Genomic DNA, 23,368 nt, shown 5'->3' on the forward strand with positions numbered 1-23,368 from the left:
GTGCCTTATGTAGAGCCTTTGGATGGAGTCTCTCCCCCACCCCACCCCATCCTGTGCTTCTTTTCTAGTGGAACATTCCGGAATGGAGTACCATTCACCTCTGCTCAGGCTGCCACCGCTGCCTGCTAGCCAGAGGAGGTGCCTCCTTTACCCCATGTCAGGGCTTACTTAAAATTAAAATAAAAAAGCTGGAGAGGGAAGGAAGGAGTGGTAGAGTTATCCTTGCACACTCAGGTTTCTGCTGCTCATGCCGGTGGTGGGTGCCTTCTTCAGCAGGGGGCGTGGGCGAGTTTCTCAGCCTTGCTCCAAGGGGCCCATACCAATCATAGCAGTGTTGCACAACTCCTTTTCTTTTTGTGCCTCAAAAGGACTCTGAGTCTGTGGGTTAGGTGCTCACTAGGCTAGGTGCCAACCTTTAGCTTCCTGGTCTGAGCCCTGAAGTCCCTGGCAGATATGTGCACTGGGCAGCTACATAACACTTGCTCATCAGGGCAGTAATGGAACAGGACTGTATTGCAAGGGAAAAGATGGCAGCCATCTCCATTCCATCAAATGCCACCTAAGAGGAGGCATTCCATCAGGATGCAGCAGAGGGAGAGAAGGGGAGCACAACAATTCAATCAGATCATGGAGAGATCGGCTCCATTTGGCATCTCCTCTCTCAGAACTGAATTCACTCCAGCTGGTCATTAGAAGAAATACTATGCAACTTTAAGAAATGGCGGCCGAAACTGCTTTTTTTCTTCGCTTCTAATTCTTTTTTCCTTTGTGTTGCATAAAATAACTTAAAATAACTGAATATTTTAAGTCTGTTGATTGGAACATTTTGTTTTTATTGATGGAATATAATCCGCTTTTCCGTCGAAGGGCAGAGCAAAAACTGTTCAAATTATTATGACAGTAATACAATTATTACCTCTTTCCTTGGCTTGCTAGCCCATCCTCATTGCAACTGTCCCACTTCAATTAGGGACAAATTATATCCAGCTGATCCTGAGTTTGCTAACTATTACAAGACAGCTTTTGAGGATGCTTTTTTGATTGGGCAATTTCCCAACCAGCTGACAATAGATCAAAGATGCGCCATATGTTTGTTTTCCTTCAACGGGGCAAAGCAAACCATTGTGGAGCCAGACTGACAATCCAGTAATTTAATTAACCACACAATGATTGCCAGGTGGAATGGGACATTTTTAACAGCAAACATGGAACTGTGAGAAAGCAAGAAAGAAGCCCTAAACCCAGGTGCTACCCAAACATAGTGAGGAAGATTTCGAGAAGGAAACCACCTGCCTGGCAATGACCCTTGACATGATGCTTCAGTGACGGGATACTCTGGGATGCCAGCAAATGGAAAGCTGTACGGAGAAGCCATTTTGCTAGGCTGCCTGTCTCAGCCAACTTGCCTGCTCTTTGGCAAAGGCTTGTCATTAAGCTTGTCACGAACGTGCAGCACCCCAACTGGCTGACCTCAGCTAAACGGTTTTTGGCCCAGTTCCCCCCAATTAATTTAGGACAGACACAGTAGAGTCACAGGCAGCAGCCAAGAGAACCACCGAGGGCAGCAAGTTCTTTTGATGTTGCTGACTTTAAGTATTATTTCTAAGGAAAAGAAAATAAGTACAAGTTTGAAAAGAAACTGAAGAGTCCCAAAGTGGGTTTCTCACCACTCAACAAGCAAACTGACTGCATTAAGGATGAGTTTTCTTCAAATCCCGTTCGGAAAAAAGCATTATATTCATTTTTACAGCTTCCACAAAAGTAGGTTTATATTGAAGTAAAAATAAAATAAAATACGAGTTCTATCTGAAGGTATAGTAGCTAGACGAGGCAAAAATAAAATCCATTAGTTCATAACCCAACCTGGTAGAGTCATTCACCTGGTCATCTATAGTGAGTTAGACTTTCCTCCAGGCAGCTGGACAGAGCAGCTTTTGTAAACTTGCTAAAATGATCAGGCAGGAAATTTGTATGACCCATTGACATATGGTCTTTCTTTCTTTAGAGCAGAAAGCACCAGACTCAACGTTATGTTTGTGAAACGTAAAGGTTATAAACTAAAAGGTTGAAACAAAAAGGTTAAGAAAAATTACCGTATTTTACTTGAATCTAATGCTCAACTTTTTTGGCCAAATTACGTCGCAAAAATTAAGGTGTGCATTAGATTTGATGGCACATTGACATTTGCCAGCAAACACTTTTTTTGGTTTCAGGGTTCTGAAAATTTAGGTGTGCATTAGATTCAATGGCGCATTAGACTCGGGTAAATACGGTAATAGCAATTATAACCTGCACCTTGAATTTGTTAAACAAACAAACGATCTGAGGATCACAGGGCAATTTACAATATAAAGACACAACAAGACATAACATAAGGTAAAGGTAAAGGTACCCCTGCCCGTACGGGCCAGTCTTGACAGACTCTAGGGTTGTGCGCTCATCTCACTCAAGAGGCTGGGGGCCAGTGCTGTCCGGAGACACTTCCGGGTCACGTGGCCAGCGTGACATCGCTGCTCTGGCAAGCCAGAGCCGCACACGGAAACGCCGTTTACCTTCCTGCTAGTATAGTAACAAACAAAAACAAAAAACTTCCAATTTCTGAAGTACCCCCTCACACGACCCCTTCCCATAATGTGTGGAACGCAGGGGGTCTGGAATCGTGAGGAGGAATGTTGGCAAGCATCGCTCCTCTCATGCCCTCATGCAATGTTAAGTGTGTATGGGTTTATGGAGAACCAACATCCAGAACCTTGTGCGTTCCTGATGCCACGTTAAAAAATGACTGATATGTCAGTCTCTTTGGACAAAGAGCTTCCAAAAAGAAAATTGGCTGGGCGGGTGTTTCACTTTTGTCACAACAGATTTCAGCACCCTGTTTCTCTCCTTGCCAGTCAGATGCCAGTCAGCAAGCAAGGAGCAGTCTGTCAGAGAAGTTACGGTATTTTTCCATCTATATGACGCCCCCATGTATAAGACGCCGCCTATTTGGGGGGATTCTGATTAAAGAAAAGTGGGGAAGATGTATTCATGTATAAGACGCCCCTAATTTTTTGACATTATTTTTTAGGGAAAAAACCTAGTCTTATACACAGAAAAATATGGTAGCTCTTTATTCAAAGAAATGGCATACAAGTAAGACTTATCCCCACCTTCAACCCCCTCAAAGGCTCCTCCTCTGCCCGATGTTTCCCAAGCAGTCTCAAACTGCTCTGGGCATCTCTAATCTCTATTCCGCTCTACACATCACTCTGAGTGTCTTTGGAGACAAGCAGGCTCTCTGTGTCCTTCTGCAGTCTCTTGCCCATCCTCTTCTGCTTCAGCCTCCAAGTCGGAACTGCTCCCTGTCACAGGCTCTCCCTGTTCACTAAATCCTGTTACCCCTTCAGCATTCAACAACTCCTCCCCTCCCTTCTCCCCCTGATCTCTCCTTGGTGTCCCACCACCGATCCCCAGGCTCTGAGCCCTCTGGGGTTTCCCCTGGGGGTTTCCCAGCAGGTGCATCCCACCACTCATCATCCAGCCAGTCAAATGTCTATTCTTCTCTGCTTCCATGACCACCTCCTTCTTAGCATAGTATTTCAACTTCTTAAGGGGCCAGCTGTCACCTGAGCATTATGTAAACAGCAACTAGGAAGAATTATACTGAAAAACTCTTTGGATAGATTTGTATAGGAGCAGCCACTGAAATGGGCCAATCACACCAGAAGAGGTATGTGTGAAGCAGATGTAATTCTAGCAGTTTATGATGTCCTGGCAAAAGGGTTAAAGAAGCCAAACTGTAAGGCAGCATAAGCAGCAACTGTGCGAGGGGCATCATCCAACCAAAACACAAACATATGAATTGCCCCGACTCAACTCTTGTAATAAAATCAGTGTGACTTGAAAATACTGAATTTTTGGCGAATCAATTCAAGATAAAAGTCTTTATATGAATGATCAAACCTCCCCCCCCCCATTACTCTCACACTTTATACCTCTTTTGATTTCCAACCTACGATGTGAAGGCATAGGACACATTACTGATACTGAAACTTAATAGGCCTAACGATATATGATGCCTGGATAGGAGATGATATATGTAAATGCACACATATGTAAATGATTCTGAGTAATTCGTATCTATTAATTCTTTCCAATCACTCAGCTGCAAATTATATGGTGTCAAAGGCTCAAATGTCTTCTGCAGTCAGCTCAAAAGAACTGACATAATTCACACTTGCCCCCTCCAGTGGGCTAAACTTTACACTATTTATCCAATTCACCATGACTCAATCACAACAATATCAGGGTTGAAAAGCTTCTTTGTTAACCAGTTCAAGAACGGCACCTTATATGACAGAATATATGTTGAAATTAGCGCATATGTGCGATGAGTTTTTCCGAAATATGTGTGTTCATTGTTTTCTCCTGCTGACCAACCTCTTGCTGGATTTAAGCAGCCTGTCAAGACTACATTAGTGTGCAGATATCCATATAACACGCCCCCCCCCAAAAAAAGGGATGGTCAAAGAAATGTCTCTAACCTTCTCTCACTTAATGCTCCTAACTAAGCTAACGTAATATGCATTTGTTTAAGATGCCCTCTTGTTTCATTGATGCACTGAGAGAAAGAAAAAAATTCCACCCCAACCAGTTTTGGAAGACGCCCTGGCCGCTATCTGAGCAACTGATGAGCTGCATGTGGTCATTAGAGTCCTCTGCTCTGAAATCACACCCTGGATAAACGATAGGGTCTGCCTGGATGCTGATTGATTAGAAGAAAGCAGAACTATGTAGCCATGCAAACACACACACACACACACACACACACACACAGCCACATATTTAAATGCTAAAGAACCTTTCACCGTTGACTTCACAACCATTAGAAGCTTCCAAATTAACAGCATTTCTCATATCCAGGTCTCTGCATTTTATCTTCTTTATTCTTTCAAATCCTGAAATTGCTTGGATAAGAGTTGAGGCTTTTTTTTTTTAATACATACATTTCTAAGAGCAGCCTGAACTTTTAGGGGAAATTGAAGAGGCTTTCTGTCAACTACAGCTAAATCCTGCCTTTCTATATCAAAACCCCTTGCTAGAAAATTACTGTGCAGATGATAAGGCTGAAAGATATAATAAAAAGTGACTCTACTCAATTTACACTGCAATATTGGTATGACTGAATATTTTTCATTCAGGTGACTGATAAAATCACTAAACTGTATTGGAGATAAATAAAGGAGGCTTCTGTCAAGAATAAACACCATTAATCATAAAGTCTCACCCTCAAGAGTGGCTGTGCTCTGCCTCTGCACAAATACACCCTTGCAAGTGGCATGAAACTACTTCCTCGTCTCCCCCTTGTTTGCTTAGGGAATCTGCACGCTTGTTCTTTCTGGTGTATATATCCCGCTTCCCCACCTGCCGGTGTCTGGGGTACTAATCTGCAGACATACATATCCCCCCCCCCCCATGGGCTCATCTAAGCATCGTGTGTGTGTGTTATTGTTATCTGCAACTGACTTAATTGTGCTTCATGCTCATGATCAAAAGAAAACACCTCTTTCTAAGAAGTATGACAGAGACCTGAATAACTGTAGCATCCCAAATGCAAATTTTTCATTCTAACTGGCAAAATGGCGCATCAGTTTGCAAATCTATTTGCTTCTATTCTCTTCTATTCTACAGTGGTACCTCGCAAGACGAATGCCTCGCAAGACAAAAAACTCGAAGACGAAAGGGTTTTTGGTTTTTTTGAGTTGCTTCGCAAGACGAATTTCCCTATGGGCTTGCTTCGCAAGACGGAAACGTCTTGCAAGTTTGTTTCCTTTTTCTTAACACCGTTAATACAGTTGCGACTTGACTTCGAGAAGCAACTCATAGCACGCGGTGTGGTAGCCTTTTTTGAGGTTTTTGAAGACTTTGGTGATTTTTGAAGCTTTTCCAAAACTTTCCCGAAACCGTGCTTCACAAGACGAAAAAAATTGCAAGATGAAAAAACTCGCGGAATGAATTAATTTCGTCTTGCGAGGCACCACTGTATATCGCTTAATGCCAAGGTGGCTTCTAAGCAGTTTATATCCAAGGCTGAACAAGAGTTATTCAAAGCTTTCCAATTTTCCCCAATGTTCTCCATTTAAATTGTCTATGACCTTATATGTGAGTTGTCATCAGGTTTCACTTCCACCATGTTTGGTGCCCCTAACTCCCCCCCCAAAAAAACGAACAAATGCACCCATGACATTATATCAGAATGTTAAGATGCAAAGCACAGTCCTCTCAATTACTTTATTCTAGGAATCAACAATCAGTTGACTTCAGTTTAAATGAACTGCTACAGAAGCCTTTTTAATCTATTTATCTCCATGTCGAAAATATATTTACAACAATATTCACATTATGTCAACTTTGCTTCACTGTGTCCATGCACCCTCACACCTAATTGCCCAGGTGACCCAGAAATTCAAACCTGTTTAATTATGATGTTGTGAATCTTCTAGAAGTATAAAAGCCAATACACAAGATTTCTCATTCTAGAATGACCAAAAAATGAAGTCAATGATGGAGTTCTGAAAGGGTGGGACTAAACTGCTCTGTGATCCTCAGATAAAGGTCACTGTTTCAGACAGCAAATTTAACATCCATTTCAATCGTGTCCTTAAATGCACCATGTAAGTGGGTGAAGTTGCTATTCACTCCCTTTTCTTTAACTTCAATGAACTTTCTCAATGTATCATTGCAATTCTTCCTAACATTAATTTATCTCAATCCACATCTATGCAGAACACATTCTTGCTGATGAACGGTGTCGTGGCACTTTGCTCCTGGAGGAGGCAGAAATATGGAGTAGCCTTCCCCTGTAACTGCTGCTTTCAAGGGGCTGGGGGGGGGGAGCGTAAGAGATGGTGGAGCTCCTAGCCTGGTGAATCCCTTCACAATCATGGGTTTGCACAGACCCTGTCTTAAGTTAACTGATCTAAAGTCTCTCTAGGTTGGAGGGAAATAAGTAAAATCAGTCTACAACCCATACCTAAAGCAAATGGTGGTCCAAGAAATTCACATGCTATTAAAATGGAGTAAAGGAGAGCCCTGTGCGCTAATGAGGTTTAAAAATGTACTTAGGTCTTCATGTGTAAGACACTTAACAAGCCGTTCGCTTCCTTGGCACAGACCAATAGAGAGTTGGAGCTGAGGCATAATCATGCAGGCAGCAACCAAATCGACTGGAAGAATTAGGAGACTTGCGGCCCCCGAGGAATGCAATTCATGCGGAAAAGCAGTTGCCAGAGTGCGGCTAGGGAACCGCGTGGGAAGAAAACAAAATAAACAGTCCAACAAAGAAAACAAAGCCTCTGCAATAAGGGCTTTTCCAGTGCTTGAGTACACTGAAACTTCAGAGGGTGCCTATGACAAAACCCCCATCAAAGGCAAACCTCTCTGTGAGCAAAGACACCAGCAAAATGATGTCCTAGGTCAAAAAAGAGCCACAAAAATTCCTCAAGGTATTTTTGTTTAAAGCGTGTGTGTGTGTGTGTGTGTGTGTGTGTGTGTGTGTGTTTGGGTGCACAAGAGCCAGATGGAGCACAGATAACCCAACAGTGAGCCATTGTTATACTATAAGCAAGCTGAAGTCAAGTCTTGATAATTACTTATGGTTTTTCTTTTTTCTGTCCTTCATAAATCATGTAAAAATGACACCAGCAGACGAGTGAAGGATCTAGCTGGTCCTGACCACGTATCACAAAGGCAAAAAAGTGTATGTCTACATGTGCTATACAAGCTTTAGACTCAATCCTAATTCTCTCAGGCAAAATTCTGATGACACTTAATTTCAGATTTTGCCCCTATTTGTGTTTGTGTAGGACGCTTTACATATGACGGGATGGACAGACTGAGCTAAAAGAAAATAATAAAACACTGAAGCCAGCCTAATAACAGTTCCTCAGGTGATACTTTCGACTGGCAGGAAATGTTAACCAACAATTGTCAAAGCAAAGAGTTTTGGCGTCAGCCCACAAACAGCGGTATATCAGCTCCCCAACAAGTAGATCTGCTTTGATCCATTTGTATTTTGTGTTTCTTTAAAAGATTTGGATATTATCTCCACTGCATTGCCCCCTTAAGAGCATTACTAAATCCTCTCCTCCCTCTATATCATTGATAATTAAGAAGCAGCAGTAGCTATCCTTTGAAAATGCCAGAGTGGTTATTATTTCAACAGGTTTCAACCTCTCTGCCTTGCCCTATGTACTCTTGGCAGCTATGAAGGACTTCTTTATCCTGGCTAGCTGCCTACAAAGGCTCTCAGATTACCCTCCATGTTCTCAATGTCTGCTTTGTGATTCTAACATATTTTCAATCATTAAAAGGGAAAAAAAATCCATTCCATTTCAAACACCTAAAATAAGTCATGTTCGCAATATTAAGCAACAACCCTCTGGGACTTCTGTTTTAATTACGATTTTACATGCTGTAACGTGAGCTTGTGAATTAAAGGAAAATAAATGAGAGAGGGTGACTGTAGATTTTTAAGGCAAATTCACTTCTCAAAACAGTAAATGTATCACTGACCGTATGTTTGCTGCTAAGATTCTGAAAGTGTGAATAATGCTGTGGTTTAAAAATATCATTTACAGGTTCGTAATTGTCCTTAATAATGGCTGGTAATGTTAATTATCCTGCATGCTTTTCATTTCTGCCCTGGAAATTCAAAACTAACATGTACTATACCATGCTACAGATTAGCAACTGTGTTGATTATCAGCAGGATCCCTATTAAACGCTGTTATGCAGACACAAAATGTATGTAAAATGTGTTTTAAGGTCACTGGTGACTCCACCCACCACCTTTCTGTTTAAGCATTAGGATCAGGGCCGGGTTTATGTATAGGCTAAGTAGGCTGCAGCCTAGGGCCTCTAAATCTAGGGGGCCTCCCTCCCCAGCCCACCCACTCCCAGCGGGCAGTCTCCCCTCTCCCCAAATTGCAAACCCAAGACCGTAAGAGGGAAGGGCAACTCAGGTCCTGCAATTATAAGACTCAGGGCCAGCCAGAGGGACCCAATTTGAAACTCTGGGGCCCAACTTGAAAATTTTTTGTGGGACCCTAGTTCACAGCCAAATTCTGCAAAATCTTAAGAGCTATAAATAAAACCCATCTAGGGGATGTGGGTGGCGCTGTGGGTAAAAGCCTCAGCACCTAGGGCTTGCCGATCGAAAGGTCGGCGGTTCGAATCCCCGCGGCGGGGTGCGCTCCTGTTGCTCGGTCCCAGCGCCTGCCAACCTAGCAGTTCGAAAGCACCCCCGGGTGCAAGTAGATAAATAGGGACCGCTTACCAGTGGGAAGGTAAACGGCGTTTCCGTGTGCTGCGCTGGCTCGCCAGATTTAGTTTTGTCACGCTGGCCACGTGACCCGGAAGTGTCTGCGGACAGCGCTGGCCCTCGGCCTATAGAGTGAGATGAGCGCACAACCCCAGAGTCTGTCAAGACTGGCCTGTACGGGCAGGGGTGCCTTAGATTGCCTTGGTGGGGGGGGGGGCCTTAGGAGCGGCCCGCAGGATCCAATTTGGCCCAATTGCTCCAATTGCCTTTTGAAAGTGACAAATTTAGACATACAAATTTTGATGAAGTTTTTTGTAGTCTTACTTTATTTGATGGTTGTAGTTTACTTCTTAATATGTATTTTAAATCTGAATGTTTAATGAGAACATAAAGTAGATTCTAAAAGTGCCACACTGTCACTAAACATGATCATATTGCTTACACCTCCCAGGCAATATAATTTGTAAACTCAAGGTTTTTTAAAAAGTACATTACAATTTCATTTTCCTAAAAAGTAATGCTTATTCCACAAAAGGTTTACAAAGTTCAGTTATTGCAAAAAAATAAAAAAAAAAAATCAGTGTTAATTTTAACATTCATGCATTTTTTTAAAATCACCATGGTATTTAACAATAACATCTTATGTCCTTTAGAGGAGAAAATAGTGAATTGCAAAAAAATTTAATACCCGTCATCATCCTTGGCTTCACTCAGTTTTGTTTATAACACTCTTCCATGTTCTTCTAGTCGTGAGGGTGGGGGGTTGGGAGGGGCCTCACAAGTGGAGCAGCCTAGAGCCTCTCTTCATCGAAATCCAGCCCTGATTAGGATGTCCTGCTATGCATCATACAGTCAGTCCATGTTAGTGTCAGGAGCCTACTCATTTGATCACCCTGTGCCTAGAAAAATGGGTGTGGGAGCTAAAATCCAGCTCTAAGGCAAGAGGGTGACCAGTAAGGAGCAGCTTCAAAGCATCACCAGCTTTTGCTAGGAGGCGCTTGTGAGGAGCTGCCCCTGAAACAATTGGGGAGAAAGCCAAGGCCAATGGCACACAGGGAGCCCCATGAGAAGCAATGTTTGCCTCTCCTCCCAGTTCCCCCAGAGCCATGGTTTGCTGGAGGGCTGATATGAAGAGAGACCCCTACCAAAGCTCGGACAGTGGTGGGGAGAGACCATGACACTGGGCTGACCCTGCTAGTAAGGTGGGGTTTGGCCTCCAGCTCCAGTTTTCCCAGCAGGGAGGTCTTCTCCAGCTCCAATTAATCTAGTGGGAGAAGAGTTCATGGATTTTCAATGCTGGCCTCTCCTCTGAGGTGAGCATTACCAAGTTCCTGACTCTCATTTCCATGCCTGAATCCAGTGAAGTTTCCTGGCGCCTCTAGTTTGAATTTGGGAGAGTTTTGTCTTTTCTTAGTGAGAGGGTGACGTGCACTAATCAAAATGGATGAGCATTGTGTTGAAGGATGGTTGAGGAAGACATTACTTTTGTTTCACAGACAATATATGTACATTAGTGTCACTTTCACAAAGGTATGATTTATCTTTATCCTCACACAGACCATTGCTGTGCAACATGGACATTTTGATATTAGTCTTGAACAATTAAAAAACAACAACAACCACCTTAAGTTTGTAAATTTTAGTTTTCTTTAAAAACAATAAAAGCCAAGACTGTAAATTTTAGACATCTTTGAAGCAAGACTTAACAAGAATGGAAGTACAGTATTGTACTTTTTTAAAAAAAAGTCTGTCACACTTCCACTGCCTCTCAGGCCAGTGCAACAGGTTTGACAGAAGCCTCTATAGAGCTGCCTTCCTTCCAGTTCACTGAATTTGAATACCTCAATATGTGCTCCCTGCCTAATAATGCTGACTGCAGCACAAAGGAAAGCACAGGAACTTTGTTCAAGAAACTCCAGAAGCAAAAAATATCCCACTTGTTCATTCTTTGCAACAGATATGTCAGTGATGTCCTGAATTTTATACACGACATAAATATTGAAGCACACTCAGTTCAACATTACGGTATTTTATCCAACAAGTGTACTAATCATCCCTCTACATTTCAAACTTTATATGAGGACTACACTGAAAGGGCAATTATGCTCCACACCCCACCTATGGGAGCTATACATTATGGGCTGATGTAAGAGAGTCATCTCTGTGGTAGCACCAATTGTTTAACTCCCTTTGATGTCTGCCTGGCGCCAACGGTGGTTTCTCTTTAGTGCCAGTTTAAGACCTGGTTGTTTCTCAGAGATTTAAGAATTGTTATTTTTGTAGTTTATCAGCATAGTCCATCATTTTGTTTTTTAAGATTATGGTAATCATTGCTTTATCTGCTCTGTTTTATTGGTTGTATTGTTCTCTGCTCTGAGAACAATTTGATATACATTCTTCAGTACTTTCTACATGGCCCTCAAATCTTTTGAAGAAGGGCGGTTAAGAAATATTTTAAATAAAATACTTCAGTATTTATGCATTTCATTTTTGGGAAGGGATATTAATAGCTGCCTATTATATTATATTTAGGATTTTTTGTGTAACTGTGAAAGTCAATAGGCTATTTAAGGTTGAAGAGGACTTTATGGCTTTATTTTGATTTGTTACGTCTTTGACATTTTGGTTTGTGAACTGCTCTGGGCTTTTCCAAATTAAGCGCTCTATAAAAAATTAAGCTAAATTTCAGGGGGGGGGGTGAAGAAGTGATTCAGCTGCAAATTTCAAATTCTAAAAGGGGTCTAACACTCCACCCACACAGACCTTTTTTCTCTAAGCCTGTGCCTGGATTTCATCTGGCATGCTGTGCAGCTGAAGTCAGATGTATCTCAAAGAGTTGATGCAGACAACTCAGGCAGGCCAACAGCGGAGGACCTGTGGTGGGAAGTGCTGTCTTGAAAGCCCCACTAAGGCATGAAATTCACAGGGTGGCCTCAGGCGAGTCATTGCCTTCTCTACAAAATGAAACAGTCTTGTGCCTGCTGGCCTGACCAGCTTGAAGGAAGGCTGATTTGTAAGTAACCATGCAAATACTGGCCTCAGGTCCAATGCATTCTGCCCTTAAGGGAATCCCTTGCCTTACATGGGTCCTTTCGTATCAGGCTGCTCCTATTTGCTCTATCCAAGGAAGCTGAAATCCCACCTTAAGGGGAAGCACGCACCATGCTATACTGGGTTACTTGCAAGTTTTTCACAAACCCCCTCATTGAGTCTCAGGAGCACAAACTAATTTTTGACCAGTTTTGCAGATATATTTCCAAATGAAGATTGATGAATTCCAGATAGAAGGATCCACATGCAGTGCCAAAAAGGTCACAAAATCTATACAAAACTCCCATTGAGTTTTATAAATGATGCAATATCACTCCATACCTAAAGCAGGAGACCACAGCTCTGGTCTAGACTCCAGGCTTCCTCTTTCCTGGCTTGTAAGAGGCCAGTTACTGGAAAAACTCTTTCCAGCTGACTTTCCAGTCCTAGAGTAAGATGCATAGTGATGTACATCTGATCCAGCAAAAACATCTTCTAAGCTACACTCAACACATAATGCCTAGCACTTTCTAAGAACCATTTTCTTTCTCTTGCCGAGGGTTCCATGCTAGTCTTTTCTCTGTTTGGTACTACTGTACTTCTTCTGGAGGCATCAGTATCAGAAACAGGATTTCATTCCATGTATCACACCAATGGCCCCATGTAGCTATGGAACGTCCCAGGTAAGAAGGGCCTGTTTGCCTCTTTTGCCTTCACAGAATCATAGAGTTGTAGAGTTGGGAGGGACCCTCAGGGTCATCTAGTCCAACCCCCTGCAATGGAGGATTCACAACGAAAGCATCCCTAACAGATGGCCATCCAATCTCTGCTTAGAAACCTCCAAGGAAGGAGAATCCATCACTTCCCAAGGCAGTCTACTCCACTGCCTAACAGCTCTTACTGTCAGAAAGTTCTTCCTGATGTTTAGTCGGAATCTGACTCAATATATCTTAGAAACAAAATCTACAGTCCACTTAGACCCTATGAACTATCTGCTCCCTCTGGAGGGACAGCAGGACTCTGCGGGGAGGGGCTTTGCTGAGAATTTCCTCTTACACCATTCTGCTGGCAGACGCCTTTCCATCACAGGCGTTCTGATACCGCGCTTTCTAAGTTAAACCCTGCATGGACAATGCAGAACAGCACAACTGCACTGAGAGCCCTGTGAAGCAAATGTTATGCAAAATAAAAGTGATCGTTATTTTAAGTATGTAGAAATACATCTTGTAATGGATATAGTATAACAGTGTGTTGTACTGTATGCTAATAAAGTATACCAAAGGGACATAGATCCTATCCTAGACCTCTGGAATTTAACAGTGGAAGAACTTTTCTGTACATGCAGGTCTCGCTATCCGAACAGAAGGCGTTCTCAGGAAATTGTCTGTTAGACAAGCATTTGCCTAATGAGTCAACAATTTCCACTGATTCCTATGGGGAAAGTTTTAATGTTTTTCCAAGCACAGAATGTTGACACCCCAGGTGATGGAAACCCTTCAAAACCCTGCAAAAGCAGCAGGGGCCATGCTAATCTTCTCTGTATCCTTCCAATTTTAGTATATGGACTGCCAGAGCGAGCACAAAAACAAGGAAGAAAAAATGCTCTTTTATTTGCCAGATCTTCCCCTCTTCCCTCCCACCATGTTTTCTGTACTACACACAGCGCTGGCTGTTTGAATATCTGAATCTGTGATGCATATAAGCAAGGTTTGGGCACCAACTCCTTGTATTTGGATAAGTGAATTTTCATAAACGAGCATTTGGGTAGCAGGACCTGCGTGTACTATGAATCCTATTATACAGCCCCAATTTCTTTTGCCAAAGAAACAAAAATGTATATAATAGGCAATCATGGTGGAATTACAAATATTTATAAATAACAAACTGAAAGCAGCCCACAAATAGGGTTTGTTTATTAGACAGATGGGATAGCAGTCCCAATTCACTGCTTGCTAACATTGTGTTCCATGTCCCATTGTTCTATGTTCTGCTCAATACTAGTGTTCATTCTAAAGATGCATTATCTGATCAAGGTAGTGCGAATCACATGGCTGGTTTATGACTGTCATGGTTACATACCTCTGCGTGGAATGTCTACATATTCATTGCAAACCCAATATTCAATCCTGCTGCTCACAGGTAGCCATGTATTTGAGGTTGCATACAGCCATTTAATTGCGGACAGCAAGGTTGTAACAAATGAAATTCCCTGGAGATGCTACAGGTGTTTTGTTTTAAATGTATTCATTTTATTGAAAGCTATTTTATCAAAATTGTCTAATGCCAAATGCAAACTGTAACATGGACATGATTTACTTCTAAGCAACTAAAACTATTTTAAATATTAAGCTCTGAGCATTACTTGTATTTAAGGCATTCAAATATTTTATGTACATTCAATCAGCCAGTGGTAAGTAGCTGTTATTTATAACAACAGAAGAAGACTGTAATTTACACAGGGCTAACCTGGGAAATAAAATAGCTGATGGAGTTAACTGTTAAGGCCAATGAAATTAGAATTGAAAAATACACTTTCTTCTTTTTGCTTTCTTCCACCCCGTTACATTTAATCTAATTAAATCTAACCCATAGTTTCTGCATTATTTCTTCCATGATCAAAGAAATGTGGAATATAAATTTAATAAAATAAATATTAAAACATAACTATAACTAAGAAAACAATCTGTTTGCTGCCTGCATGTGCAGTACTGCACACATACAAAAGTTGCAATTCTGCACTCACTTACGTGAGAGTAAGCTCCAATAAGCATAGTGGGACTTCTGCATGTTTGCAAACACAGAACTGCATTGCACAGAAGGAAGTGGTTAACAATTCTCTGTTGAGTCCTGTAAGAAACTTCTATACATTGGCACTGCACCCATGGTAGAACTGGATCGTTCCAAACTTACTTCTTTTGCAGGCTGTTGGGGCTGCAGAGATTCAGCTGGTGCATATTACTGATGTAGAGTAAGTTAGTTTATTTGTGCTACTAATATAATTGTGCTTTAAATTTATTTTGTTTTATAGCTGTTGTTTTTAGAGCTGCTACAGATGTTGTGAAATTATTTCTTATTGCAGATTGCCATGAGCCCACAGGAAGGCAGGATATAAATGTTTTAAATAAAACAAGCTGTTTTAATAGTACTCATCCCAAAACAGAAATGTGTCTTGTTTTTAGAAGGCAAGACACGCACAAATTCTAATGCTCTTTAAATGCTGCTACTGAAAAACAGTTTAAGTTTTACGTTTATTCATGCTAAGCTGTAAATTGAAGATGTACAATAGGAATACTAAGAAATCTAAACAAGTCCTAACAAACAGGTTTCATTAACTCAAAGTGACACATTTCAGTACATATTCATAAGGTTGGGGAGGGGGTTATTATCTGGCTGTAATTGCAGTTGTTCTAACACCTAATAAGCTATGGTTGGAAAAACAAAGGCAGGTTAATTTGTGATTTCCTCTACTCATTTGGAGGCAAATTAAGTGTCAAACAGCTAATACGGAACATATTTCATTTTATGAGATTCTAATTTAATTCTGCACCATATCGTTGATGCCTTAATATGGGGTGGTTTATCTGAAAGAGGAGTAATTTATAAACCTTTTTTCAACGGAATCTTTAATGATAGGATATGATAGCATAATTATAGCAGTGGCTGCTTGTCCAGCATCTGACAGCAATTCCATTGCCAAGCTAACCCTTTATTCTGAAGGGCTTCTTGACTCTCTTGTGTATGCAATTTTGCTCCAGAGTTAAATGGGATAAATAATTTCTGTCCTCAAGTAATTAAAGTAACTTGCTAAGATACCATTTATCTTTCTCAATGGGAACATCTATTAAGAAAACCCCTTGTTCCATTTTTCTTTTCTTTTACTCTTGTCCTCTTCTGAATCCCCAGAAATGCTAAGGCTTTATTTATTTCTTCACCCGGTTTCACTGACAATAATGCTTACCATCCATTCAAAGAAGAAAGAGAGAAAGAAGCTGGCTAAGTAACAATTAACTTGGGAGAAGGACCAAAAAATGGTACGTAGCCGACACAAAGAATTTCGTAGCACAACTACCAATCAAGCCTTGTTTGCCTAACCTCCCGCTCTATCACTGAACACAAGACAAAATGCCAAGTCCTCCCTCCAAAAAACTCCGGCTCCATTCTCTACATAGAATTTCTCCCACCTGCCACTTTTCTTTCCCCTTTCTCAGCACAAGAATCAGAGAAGGGTTTCAAATGCTAACCAGGAGTGGTTTGATGTCATGGACTGGCTGGATGTCAAGGAATGGGGAGAGGCACCAGCTAGGGAACCCCCAAGGGAAGAAGACTCAGAGCCAGGGAATGGGGGGGTGGAATGACAATGAGCAGTCAGAGGATGAAGAGAACAGACTGGGAGGAGGAGGTGTCGGAAGCAGGAGAGACGACAGGGTTTAGTGAGCAGGAAGAGGCTGTGACAGAGGGCAGTTCAGAATCAGAGGCTGTCTACTTACTGCAGAAGTAGTAGCAAGTAGACAGAAAATGGTATTTCGACCTTGACAGAAGATGCAAAAAGTCTTGCTGGGGTTATATCCAATGCTCAGAGAAGCGGGATGTGGGTGGTGCTGTGGTCTAAAACCACTGAGCCTCTTGGGCTTGCTGATCAGAAGGCTGGCTGTTGGAATCCCCGCGACGGTGTGTGTTCCCGTTGCTCTGTCCCAGCTCCTGCCAATCTAGCAGTTCGAAAGCATGCCAGTGTAAGTAGATAAAAAGGTACCACCGCAGCAGGAAGGTAAATTGCGTTTCCGTGTGCTCTGGCTTCTGTCACAGTGTTCCGTTGCGCCAGAAGCAGTTTAGTCATGCTGGCCACATGACCCAGAAAGCTGTTTGTGGACAAACACTGGCTCCCTCGGCCTGAAGCGAGATGAGCGCCACACCCCATAGTCACCTTTGACTGGACTTAACTGTCCAGGGGTCCTTTACCTTTACCCTTACTCAGAGAAGACCACTGAAATTAATGAGTCTCAAGTTAGCCAGGCCCATTAACTCCAACTGGTCTGCTCTGAGTAGAACGAGAATTGGGTACAACCCTCCTTTCCCTTTTACTTCTGATGTGTGTTTATTGTGATTTTTACGAGGGGAAATAATTAACTTTCAAACAAAGATAGAAGATCTTTTAGGCCAATGCATACATTCAGCAGAATAAAATGTTAAGGCTTTTCCTGGAATGCACCACTGTAAGGAAAAGCAATCTGAACATCCTCTGTTCCAAATAAAACTTCCCTGCACATAGAAGAACAGCATGTGAGATAAAAAGCTGAACACTTCTCCTTGAGATGCTAATTTGCTTTCTAGAAAGGGGTTTTTTCAATGGGGAAATATTAAAAAATGTTATCTCCCACCTTCACTCTGAAAGGGTACATCCCAACAAAAGCTTTACTGTTAGATTGAATGTCTGAATGTCTCAGAGATGAATAGAACCTAACAAGTCACACCCAAGCTTGAGGACAATGTTACGCGTAACATGAAAGCCACATTACGCATTCGCTTTGGTCTGCAGACCTAAGAAGAGTCTGCAACCCTCAACTAGGGATTAAGTCCCACTGAACTCAACAGGACTTATTTCTGAAGTAAACACGATTAGTTAGGCTCGTGTTGTAAGGTTAAGAAAAGGCACAGCAATTCATAGGCCTTCTTTCCAAGCCAGTTCTGCATGCTATTATTCTCATGGAGTGTTGAATTTTCAGCAATGAGTGCACGGGGGTGTCCTCAAAAAGGAAAAGGAAAAGCCTTTGAGCCAGTTTAATTCAGACCATTCAAATGCATTTTACTGCGCAACCGAGTACAATCCAAATAATAACAGATGCAAATAACCTCAATGGAAAAATAAATCACCGTTCCTGGAAGTCTTCTCTCCCCTCCCACTACTCCAACTGTAAATACAGGGTCCCCTGCTTTTCAAGCCCAAGGAAGAATGCAACACAGATTTATTGCTAGCCTTCAGGCCAATTTCTTCTGAAATTACAATTTGGCTAATAAGAGACTGATCCAAAATAACTGCTGGTAAAATATTGTGTATGTTCTTGGGCATATAGTTAGGATTGTTAATATCAATTAATTCTGCTCACAGAAGACGACTTGTTTTAAAACAAATTCATTTTTTCCCTGCAGTATATATGTAATTACACAGCTGTAACTAATAGCCATGGAGAAGCAATCTGCCATCTAAACAACTAGCATTATTCTTCAAAGTATTACTTGTGCTTTTCTTCCTTTATTTCCACACTGTGAGAGAGATTATTAGAGATGATTAAATGTATATATCAAGCCTTTTAGCAAAGGACTGAAACTGCTTTGTGGATTTGGGTTTTTATGGATTATAGTAGTTCTTCTGGGTTTTATAGTTGAAAAGAAGACACTGGAACCCCCCCCCCCCGCCCTTCCCTTCTATGTTGACATACCTTTCCCATCCATAATAAAGCAGTGTTCGATTTTGAATAGAGCCCCCCCCCCCGCCTAATACATGCTTTCACTAGTATTTTTTTGTTAACTTAGTGTAAACTGTCACGCTTGCAATTTTGTTTGGATTACAAATCCATCAATCAAATGACTGGGTGTACATGCATGCAACAATTGTAGACTATGACAATCTACCCCCCCCCCAAAAAAAAATCACCCCCTTTCATAGCAGTCACTTGTGAAAAGCTTTTGACACCATGGGATATTTTTAGCAAGAAAGAATTCCAACCTAATCCAAAAACTGAAAAGGGGCGGGGGAAGCTTCCAGGAGGGGGACACGCCAGTCCCAGTTTCTATAGTGATATTTTACAGTGTTTGGTACTTTTTAATTTAGTATTTATAGAATGACAACTCATAGAATAAATGTCAACAAAATATATAGGTAATAGTTGGTAGCTACCTATTATAAGTTTCACTGCTAAGGCAGTAGGATTGTTTTGCTTCAGTGAACCCACAGACAGATAAACCCCAGGCATTCCAAGAGTAAATCTTGTCCTTTTGCTGCACCACAAAACCTTTCCAAAGGTACAACAGAACATTTAAGCACCTCAGTTTGCAAATCAGCAAGCACCTTCAGGGATGCACACTTTCTCTCCCATTCCCTCTCTAGCTTTTCTTTGTCTGCCTTAACCATAATGTATTTCTTGCAACATGCAACACCGCAGATGATGGATTCTGTTAATCAGGTTGGCCTCTCTTAACCAGGGGTTCCAATAGGTTTGCAAACCCAGTTTAAAAGGGAACCTATTTAGCATTAGTCGTATTTAGCATCAGTGCAGAAGCCATGCTAAGGTAAATCCATGTGACTGAGAAAGGGGAAACATGATGCCAAAACTGGACCCAGCATTGTATCTGCACAACTCAAAAACTCAGGAGCTGTTTACCCAGTGAGGCAGAGCCACAGCAACAGCCTTCCAGAAGCAGCATTGTGGCTGTTTATCAGGAAGGGCTGTGATGATCAGGGCCGGACCGTCCATGAAACAGACTGAGGCAGCTGCCTTGGACAGAGGAATCCAAGGGACACTGCTGCAGAAGTGAGAATAAATAGCTTCTGGGTTCCTGTGAAATCTTGTGGGGCTCTCAAGGTCTTGCTGGAACCCAGAAGCGGTTGCATTGCAACCCCAGTAAATAAAGTTTTGGTGGGGATGGGCACAGGGTGTCTCAGGTGGCAAAACAGGACAGCCACCCTGGTGCTGATGCACTGATGGAGCCAACTCAACATTTCCATGAGTGAGTCCATATAACCTTGACCTCACTGCCACCTTGGCGCCACCTTGGCGCCACCCCATCAGGCAGGCAGCTCCTGTAAAACACATGCAGCTTTCCCTGTGTTTTTCTGGTAGATAGGAAAGCCTCCTGGAAGCATGATCTCTTGAGTCCATCGCTGGGAATTTTGTGTGTGTGTGTGTGTGTGTGTGTGTGTGTGTGTGTGTGTGTGTAATCACACTTCAGCCCAGCCAAGTCTGAGACTAATTTGGCTACCCTGCTCCTATCAATCCCAATTTCTAGGATACCTTGCAAAACAAAGTAGAAATGAAATACAAATATGAACCACAGTCAGAAAAGGCATGTCGTAAGAAAAACTGTTTGGCTTTCGTGTGGATTCTTCCAGTCATTTGAAAAGCACTGAACCAACACCACAAAGTTATCACGTCATCTGGAGCCAATTTCCATTACACATAGAAGGTGGTAGCATAAGAGCACCTCTAAACATGCACAGTGTGTCCTCATTGCAGTCAACCCATCCACATTTAGAGAAGGAGGGCACTGCTTTTAAACTATGGGGAAACCTCTTAAAGGGGTCTGCTGGGGAAGTTGGTCTCCCGCTGCTATAGGTTGCTCAAGCAGCACAAAAGATGCAGTGACCTAGGATGTTTTTCTTCAGCTGTTCTTTAGTAAGCCAAGGTGCTGCAAGAGTTCATACTTACACATGTAGCGGAGGAATGGGAGATGGTTCGTAATGATAACGCCCTTCATGGTGTCTTGCGTCAATTGGAACAGGAGGGTGGAATGCTGGGAAAAGGTGAGGCGGATCTGAAAAAAGAAACAGGGGTTTCCAAATCTCATTGTTATTGTCCCTTAGCAGTATATAATATTTAAAAGATCCAGTAAACAAGTCTGTGTGTACACACTGCCAAAAAACCCCAAAGAAATATGTAAGAAACCTGCACCCAGGCTGCCCCAAACGCTGTGAAAAGAAAATATGAGTTGTATCTACACGGATAATACGAATCATGAACATTTGCATATTTTCTCTTACTTTGCACTGTTAAACTATTTTGCCTAATTCTGCTATTCGTGGGGAAGGATAAGGATCTCTGCATGGCATGGAAGCTCTACCCTCTGGCCTTTGGTTGGCACCCGTCTGTCTCGGGAGGCAATGGATGACTGAGCCTCTGGGTCAAACCTCTGGACACCGAAAACCTCACTGAGCAATCCTGTTGACTTTTCTGGTTTCGAAGTACACTGCCCATACACTACCACGCATGGCTTAGGAACACAGCAAGAGGCCTTGTAGCTAGCCAGACTATTTGTCCATCTAGCCCAATTTATTCTACATTGGCTGGCAGTGGCAGAAGTGGCTCTTTCGTATCACTTGCTACGTATTTCTGTCTGGCTAGAGGTGCCAGGTCCTGAACCGGAGACCTTCTGCTATGCAAAGCATGAGCTCTACCACTGAGCTACGGCCTGTCACAAGCAGCCATAAGGCTTAAAAAAAGAAAAGAAAGAATACAGAGATTCTCAGAGAGTCACACCACATTTTGAAATTTTCCGCACCCCTGAAGACACCAACCTGCCAAGAAGCATGAAGAGGAACACAGCAACAATAATATTGCACAGCGCTGAATATACCTTTGCATTTACATGAACTCAAGCCATATGTGTAAGATACAGAGTTTGGCTCATCCAATTTGCTTGGCACACATGAATATTCATGTCTTAATTTTAATATTCTCTTTTCATCACTTTAATGGAAAATTACATAAAGAAGTCTTTAATAAATAATTGCAGTGCGCATATGTGAAGTGTCAGATCAAAGAGATCAGCTAGCCTTTCATAAGCACACCCCAATATTTATTATTATTAGCATGTGTTTCTTTCTTTTTTTAAAGTACTTGTAAAAATATAGTGTAGCAAAGTCCACTGCAAAGTACTACTGGAGCTGCCCCCCCCCCCCCACATACCTCCCTAGTAATGTTTCATAAATGAAGTGCATGATGCAACATCATCAGGATTAGTGTTTCTCCACCCCCTGCAAACAGCAGACAATTAACGGGGGGGGGGGATGTTTACTTCACTGCGTCCTGTGTTTATTCCACCACATATTAGTGTGGCGAAATATGGAGAAGCTGCAGCCACATCATCTCTCATAACGTCTCGTTGGCCACAATTTGTTGTAGTGTCTTGGGTGAAATGACAGAGCCTATGCAAATCCAGGAACATCTCCTCCTCTTTCCATTCTCCCTCACATGTTCACAACAGCATTAGTGGAATGCAGAAGAAACTGAGGTTTCACTTGGAAGCTCTTCCACCAGCCTCCCATATGAAGCGGTAAGAAGCAAAGAACCCACAAAGAACATGCAAACCAGAACTTGGGTCACAATACAAAAAGGCTGAAAAATCCCTAGTGTCAGTACACTATTTAAAACATGCAGCCAAACAGATAATAATTTATTCCTAATGGATGGAAGTGTTTTTATTATTATTATTATTACTACTACTACTACCACGACTACTACTACTATACTGCCCTTCATCAAAAGTTCTCAGGGTGGTTCCCAATATTTGGAAATCTAATGAGTAAGCTTCTCAGACACCGTCCACACGAACAGAGACCTAATTTAAGTTCACATCTTCACACATTTCAGATCATATTCAGATCACAGTTGCCATAAAAAGACTTTAGATTCTGACTCTTAAATCACTTTCTTACCAGCAAGTCTGAATTGATCCTGAACCTTGGGGAACTGCAATGGATTGCTAATGTAAACGACAAAGTACCACTTAAAACAATAATTTCTAGCGCCTCAACTTCTGTCCTCCCTCTTAAACACAAACATATAGGCCTTGATTCGTATGGGAAAGTTCTCTGCAACCCCCACCAACTTCCACAAGGCTTAGCGTGAATTATAGGGACTCACAGAGGCACGGAGCTGACACACATTTCAGTTCATGTGGAGCAACCTCTGTGACAAACAGCGAGTCTTACTTAAGAACTTGCATTTGGATTCTCCAGTAGAAAACATTAACCATAAATGCTGTGATACCTCATAAAAGATTGTTTGTATTCATCTCCTCCAAGACAAACATCCCTTCACATTGCTTGAGACCCAGGCTGCCAAGATCGTATTTCTAAAACAGGCACATTAAACAGCTTTCGGTGTGGGTTTCTGTGGAGTGAGGAAATCCTTAAAAAGCGGCCAATTCCTTTGCATCTATCCTGAAATAATGCCACCAATTCTACCCACATTTTATCTTCTTTGTTAAGAGACATGTTGGAGCATATAGAAGGTGAAAGCTGTCTGTGGTACAGGCAAAATCCTA

The 23,368-nt window shown here is 42.0% G+C and overlaps 1 protein-coding gene and 1 pseudogene across 7 annotated transcripts in view; both read right to left on the bottom strand.

The window, feature by feature from the left end:
• Nucleotides 1-23,368, bottom strand: part of GLI3 (GLI family zinc finger 3) — a 239,092-nt gene that overhangs the window by 83,915 nt on the left and 131,809 nt on the right. For all 7 annotated transcript variants that reach the window (XM_028749954.2, XM_077916535.1, XM_028749953.2 and 4 more), the window contains one exon: nucleotides 20,752-20,857. In XM_028749954.2, coding sequence (XP_028605787.2) covers nucleotides 20,752-20,857 — 106 coding nt within the window. The remainder of the gene's footprint in view (nucleotides 1-20,751; nucleotides 20,858-23,368) is intronic.
• On the bottom strand, nucleotides 13,847-13,912 carry LOC114607948 (U6 spliceosomal RNA; annotated as a pseudogene).

Source organism: Podarcis muralis, chromosome 12, assembly GCF_964188315.1.
Source record: "Podarcis muralis chromosome 12, rPodMur119.hap1.1, whole genome shotgun sequence".
NCBI lineage: Eukaryota > Metazoa > Chordata > Lepidosauria > Squamata > Lacertidae > Podarcis > Podarcis muralis.